The sequence below is a fragment of the Physeter macrocephalus genome, chromosome 9 (genome assembly GCF_002837175.3).
Source record: "Physeter macrocephalus isolate SW-GA chromosome 9, ASM283717v5, whole genome shotgun sequence".
Taxonomy (NCBI): Eukaryota; Metazoa; Chordata; class Mammalia; order Artiodactyla; family Physeteridae; genus Physeter; species Physeter macrocephalus.
The window spans coordinates 27,232,513-27,238,483 of NC_041222.1; the positions used below are offsets into that span (position 1 = coordinate 27,232,513).

At 40.8% G+C, this 5,971-nt stretch overlaps 1 protein-coding gene across 1 annotated transcript in view; it reads right to left on the minus strand.

The window, feature by feature from the left end:
• FRMPD1 (FERM and PDZ domain containing 1) overlaps positions 1–5,763 on the minus strand; it is a 46,347-nt gene extending 40,584 nt beyond the window's left edge. Inside the window, exon 1 of the mRNA XM_007107107.4 lies at positions 5,576–5,763. Within this exon, the coding sequence (XP_007107169.2) occupies positions 5,576–5,676 (101 nt within the window). The 5' untranslated portion in view covers positions 5,677–5,763. The remainder of the gene's footprint in view (positions 1–5,575) is intronic.
• Positions 5,764–5,971: the final 208 nt, after the last annotated feature.

The following is a 5,971-nucleotide window of genomic DNA, read 5'->3' on the forward strand; positions in this document are numbered from 1 at the left end:
CTGCAACGGGAGAGGCCACAGCAGTGAGAGGCCCGCGTACCAAAAAAAAAAAAAAAAAAAAAGTTTAATAGATAATAAATGCAAATAGTTTTAATACAGGTGTGTGAAAACAGGCCGTTAGATCAATGGAACAGAATAGCTAGTCCAGGAAGAGATACAATTTCCCACTCACAGACACAAGAATTTCATATATAATACAAGTGAAGAAAGGAAAGATCACTCACAGTTAATGGTGATGCAAACATTACTTATTTTGGAAAAAACCAAGTTAGATCTACATCTCACAACCTATACGAAAATAAACTTCAATTTAAAAATTAAATATAAAATATCTTAAACTATCAAATTGAAAATTAATTAATTAAATTACTTATTGGGTGAGGATTTTCTAAGCTTAGAAGCAATCAAAGAAATCACCAAGAGAATATCATTTAACTATATAAAAATTGAAAATTGTAGGAGACAAAAAAATGGCATAATTAAGTGGAAAAGTATTCTATAACATGTCATTCTCAGTTTATCACCTCCCTAGTTATACAAAGCTGTTAAGAAGATGACAATTTAGTTCAAAGCAAAATGGTTAAAAATTAGTTTATAATGTAATGTCACTATGTTGCAGCTTTTATTAAGTAGCTTGTATTACACTATTTTTACAGAAATTTGCAACATGTCACAGAGACCACTTGGGGGGTTAGTTATTTCTAAAAAAGCATTGATACTGTAAATGTTATTTTTATATTGGAATGTGAAATTAAGTGGTAAGAGAGTAGTCATCTTAATACTATCTGAATAATTCTGTATTTCTATAATTATAGGTATCACTAGGCTTGTAATCTACACAAGCACACACACACATTCAAACTGAGTACCACTATCCGAATATGACTAGTGATTGTAACAATAACCACCCACTGAAAATTAATTTAAAATTGAAGAAATCAAAGCAACTTTAAAAGTTGACACTCTTCCCCAGAAAAACATCCATTTTAAGATGCATTATAAAACTCTAACATTACCAACGTTCATAAAAGTTAACAATTTGTTTAATAATGTTTGGAAATGGAAATTGTTATTTTTGACTAATTTCCTCCTAGACAATTCAATTAGTGTCAGAGATAAAGTTTAACTTTTATGGAAAAAATGGCAATTACAAGTAAGCAAGTACAACTGGCTGAAATGAGTGGAAGCTTTTAAAAGTCTGAAAAAAAAACAGGATTGCTAAAAGATGCACGTAAAATTATGACTACAGATTAACTTCTATGTTTCCTTTTTTAAAAAATTTATTTTATTTATTATTATTTTTTATTTTTGGCTGTGTTGGGTCTTCATTGCTGTGCATGGGCTTCCTCTAGTTGCTGCGAGCAGGGGCTACTCTTCGTTGCAGTGCATAGGCTTTTTATTGCAGTGGCTTCTCTTGTTGTGGAGCACAGGCTCTAAGCGAGCAGGCTTCAGTAGCTGTGGTACGTGGGCTCAGTAGTTGTGGCTCGCGGGCTCAGTAGTTGTGGCTCGTAGGCTCTAGAGCGCAGGCTCAGTAGCTGTGGCGCAGAGGTTTAGTTGCTCCATGGCATGTGGGATCTTCCCAGACCAGGGCTCGAACCCGTGTCCCCTGCACTGGCAGGCGGATTCTTAACCACTGTGCCACCAGGGAAGTTCCTATGTTGCCTTTCTTCTGGACTATAAAAAACACTTCAGGGCTTCCCTGGTGGCGCAGTGGTTGAGAGTCCGCCTGCCGATGCAGGGGACACGGGTTCGTGCCCCAGTCCGGGAGGATCCCATGTGCCGCGAAGCGGCTGGGCCCGTGAGCCATGGCCGCTGAGCCTGCGCGTCCGGAGCCTGCGCTCCGCAACGGGAGAGGCCACAACAGTGAGAGGCCCTTGTACCGCCAAAAAAAAAAAACAACAAAAAAAAACAAAAAAAACACAAAACACTTGAATGTACTTCTTTCATTTCTTGACCTGGCTATCAGGAAACTCAGAGCCAATGTTAGTACTCAAATGCTAAATCCTACATGTAATTGGTTTGCAATCTATTTACAAAATGTCCAGTCTTTATTTTAAAGTTTTTATGTGTTTTAAAACTGTAAGCCATCAAAAATTCCTCTTGGAAGAAGAAAGGATGTAAAATTTAAATATATTTTAAATAAATATAAAAAAATAATATAGTCCCTTACTATGAAAGCCCTTAATCAATAAAAATTCATTGAACATCTACTACATACTATGTATGCACTCTTCTAGGGCTGAAGATACTTTGTAAGACAAGACAGTCATGGTCTTTGGTCTCATATGTGGCAGGAGGGTTGGAGGAGAAGAGTCATATAATAAACAGGTGGGGGAGGGTAGACAAAGAACAAGTAAATAAATGGATATGTTATTATAAAGCGTGGTGAGGGGGGTAAGCACTCTGCCAAGGAAGCAGGAGGAACAAGATGAAGTTGGAGAGTTAGACCAGGAACAGATCATAAAGGGACTTGCAGGTCGTGGGACAATGGCAGGTGGGCCACTGAATGGTTTGGGGTGGGGTAGAGCCTGGAGCGAGCATGTGGAACACAAGCAGTTTGTATTCCGAAGAGTCCACTATGGCTTCAGGGTGGAGCAGAGAAAGAGTGAGTGACCATGGCAGTGTCCCCCAGGGGCAGAGAGGTGGACAGATAGGAGATATGTTTGAAGGTGAACTGACAAGAGTTGCTGATGGGGTGGAAACAGAGTGTGAGGAAGAGAGGAAAATTCAGTTTGACTCACGGGTCTCCTGATTAAGCAACCGGGTGGCAGGTGGTCCCATTTACTCTACTCCAGGGAAACTGCAATTATTTATGCTTTTCAGTTCTTGATCATTTTTGAGTAATCTGAGGACACCAAGAACCCAGCCTGAATCAAGGTTGCAGGATTAGAGATGAGAAACAATTTAAATATGGCTACATGTGATTTATCCTAGAAACACAGAAATGATGACTTCCATGGACACTGCCAGGAAGCTTTCCCTCTTTTCCTGCTCTTTCTCAAGCACTTGGAAAACAAACTTCCTACTAGACTCATGGAAAGATGCTCAACATCATTAGCCATCAGGAAAATACAGATCAAAACCACAATGAGATACAGTACCACTTCACACCCACGAGGATGTCTATAATTAAAAAAACGGATAATAACTAGTGCTGACAAAGATGTGCAGACATTGGAACCCTCATACCCTGCTGATGGAAATGTAAAATGGTGCAGCCGCTTTGGAAAACAGTCTGACAGTTTCTCAAAAGGCTAAACATCAAGTTGCTAAATGACCCAGCTATTCCACTCCTAAGTACAAACCCAAGAGAAATGAAAACATATGTTCAAAGAAAAACTTTTACACAAATGTTCATAGCAGCATTATTCATAATAGCCCCAAGTGGAAACAACCCAAGTGTACATTAACTGATGGACATAGAAAATATTCCATAATGGAATATTATTTGGCAATAATGCTACATGACAAACATGCTATAACATGAGTGAAACTTGAACATTATGCTAAGTGAAGAAGCCAGTCACAAAGACCACATATTGTATGATTCTATTTATGTGAAATGTCCAGAATAGGCAAATCTATAGAGACAGAAAGTAGATGAGACAGAAAGTAGATGAGCCTAGGGCTGGGGGAGGGGCAAACGGGGAATGACTGTTAACAGTTATGGGGTTTCTTTTTGGGGTATTGAAAGTGTTCTAAAATTAGATTGTGGTGATTGTTGCATAATTTTGTATATACACTAAATATAAACTGTATATACACTAAATAAATCTGTACATTTTAAGTGGGTGAATTTTATGGTACGTGAAACATATCTCAAAATAGATGTGGAAAAAAAAAAAGCTTCCTAGAGGCCAATGTTGCCTTTTATTTACATTCTGTGAGAGAAGCTAGATATTAGAGAGTTCCAAGGTCAAATATTCAGGCAACATCAAGTTAAAGTTACACAGGTCTTTTTCTGCAGGACTTCTCAGAGCCTTTAATGTGCTAAAATGCACTATGAATCACCAAGAGTGGGTGGGTAGGAGTGGGATATAGGCTGCACCACTTCCTAAATATATCTGGCCATGGAACATTTTTTTAGTAGAGAGCATCACACAGGACTAGGTTTTGCAGAATCCACTTTAGAAAACAATGTACCTAGGAGTTTTCCCATTCATTCACCAAGCACTACCTGACTACTTGCAATCTCCTGGAACTCAATCATCTCTGGGCTATGAGATGTGGCCGGTACTTTCCCTGCCCTCCATAGAGCTTGTGGTCTAGAAGAAAGAAAAGGGATGTGCTCAAATTTAAGTTGAACACACCGGAAGAAGCACAATGTTGATGCTACAAACCAAATACTATGGGGCTCCTTGGGAGAGATTAATTCTGACTGTGGGCTGGGGAACACTTCATGGGAGACCCAGCATTTCAGCTAGACCTTGAACTATGAGTGGGTTCTGGACACATGGAGATGGGAGGAAGGGATGTGGCGCAGAAACCCAGGTCTAAGGGGTGGAAAGGGGAAGTCGGGTGCTTGTAGTAGGGGAATAGCAGGTAGATCATTTCAGCCGGAGTATGATGTTAATGAAGCAGAACAGTAAGACAAATAGCTGTAATGGACTGTGGGTCAACCATGGAGCGCCTTGAATGTCTAACGAAAAAATGTTTAAATTCATACTGTAGGAGATGAAGACCCATCAACGGTTTCAGAGCAGGGGGTGGGGATGGTCGTAAACTAGTCACTCTCTGAGCCTCGGGGTTTCACCTGTAAAATAGGGCTAATTCTCCCAGCCCTATCCCATCATGGTGTGTGAGGATCTGAGCACTTGGCCGAGGGCAGTGCAGCCCTGAGCAAGGTTTATTGCTCAGCAGCCCAACAGCTGTTTCCAGTTCCTTTGGAAGAATGTGTGTCTCAGAAACACCTGACACGTGATATTTCATCTCCGTGTCAGCGCCAGATGGGAAATCTGAGACTGAAAATGAGCGCTTTGAAACAACGTATTTTAAGTTCTCTTGTAGCAGTCAAATCAAATCTGTATTTGATTTCATTTCATTTTGTTTAGAATGAAATAGGGACTGCAAGGAAGGAACAGCTGCTGTAAACAAAGACAGGGAAAGAGTATAAACAGCAGATTGCCTGACATCAAGTACTAAGACAAGGGGCGTATGTGAGACAGCCAGAGACAGGGACAGTGATCATGTGTGAGTGTGGATTCAAAACAGTGTGTGTTCCAGAGTGTATAGGCACATGTGTGCGAGTATGTGGGTATGAGTGTGTCAGTGTGTATAAGTCCATCTGTGTGTGAATGTGCGTGTCTCTGTAAATGCATGTATGAGTTTGGTGTGAGTATCTCTGTGTGTCTGTGGGTGCCCCTTGAAGGATGCAGGGGGAGGATTTGGAAAGGGACAGAGAGAAAGGCACTCCAGCGAAATTGCTGACCCATTTACACTTCTTCCATCACAGGGTGTTAAGAACAAAGCAAGCCGGAGACAGTGATCCCCAGACGCTGCCAAGACTGCAAAACTTCCTCCCACGGGGACACCGAACCCTTGCAGACAGAAATCTCTGCCAACCCAGGAGCCTTACCGGGCCGAGCTGTCCCGGGAGCGCCTGAGCCATCTTGCCACCATTTGTTCTATTCTGTGTGCTTTCCGTGTCTGGAATAAACTGGTCTCCAGCACTTCCATTTACCTAAAAGGAAGAAGAGTTTTCTTAAGAAGCTAACCAAAATATCTGGAAGAGGATTCTGACAAATCACTATGAGGCTTCCTGTATTTGCCAATTTTAAGACATGCTGATCAAATAACTAGGGCTCTCTATCTGAAATTAACATACACAGGTGCTCAGTGTCTACAGAGTGAACAACTTTTAGCAGCCCTCTGCCCTAAGGGGTCCACAGTCTTGTGGTACACAGATAGGCTTTACATCTTAAACGGTTCAACCTAAGGATTAGGGAATAAAATAGATAAGACTTCTCAAACT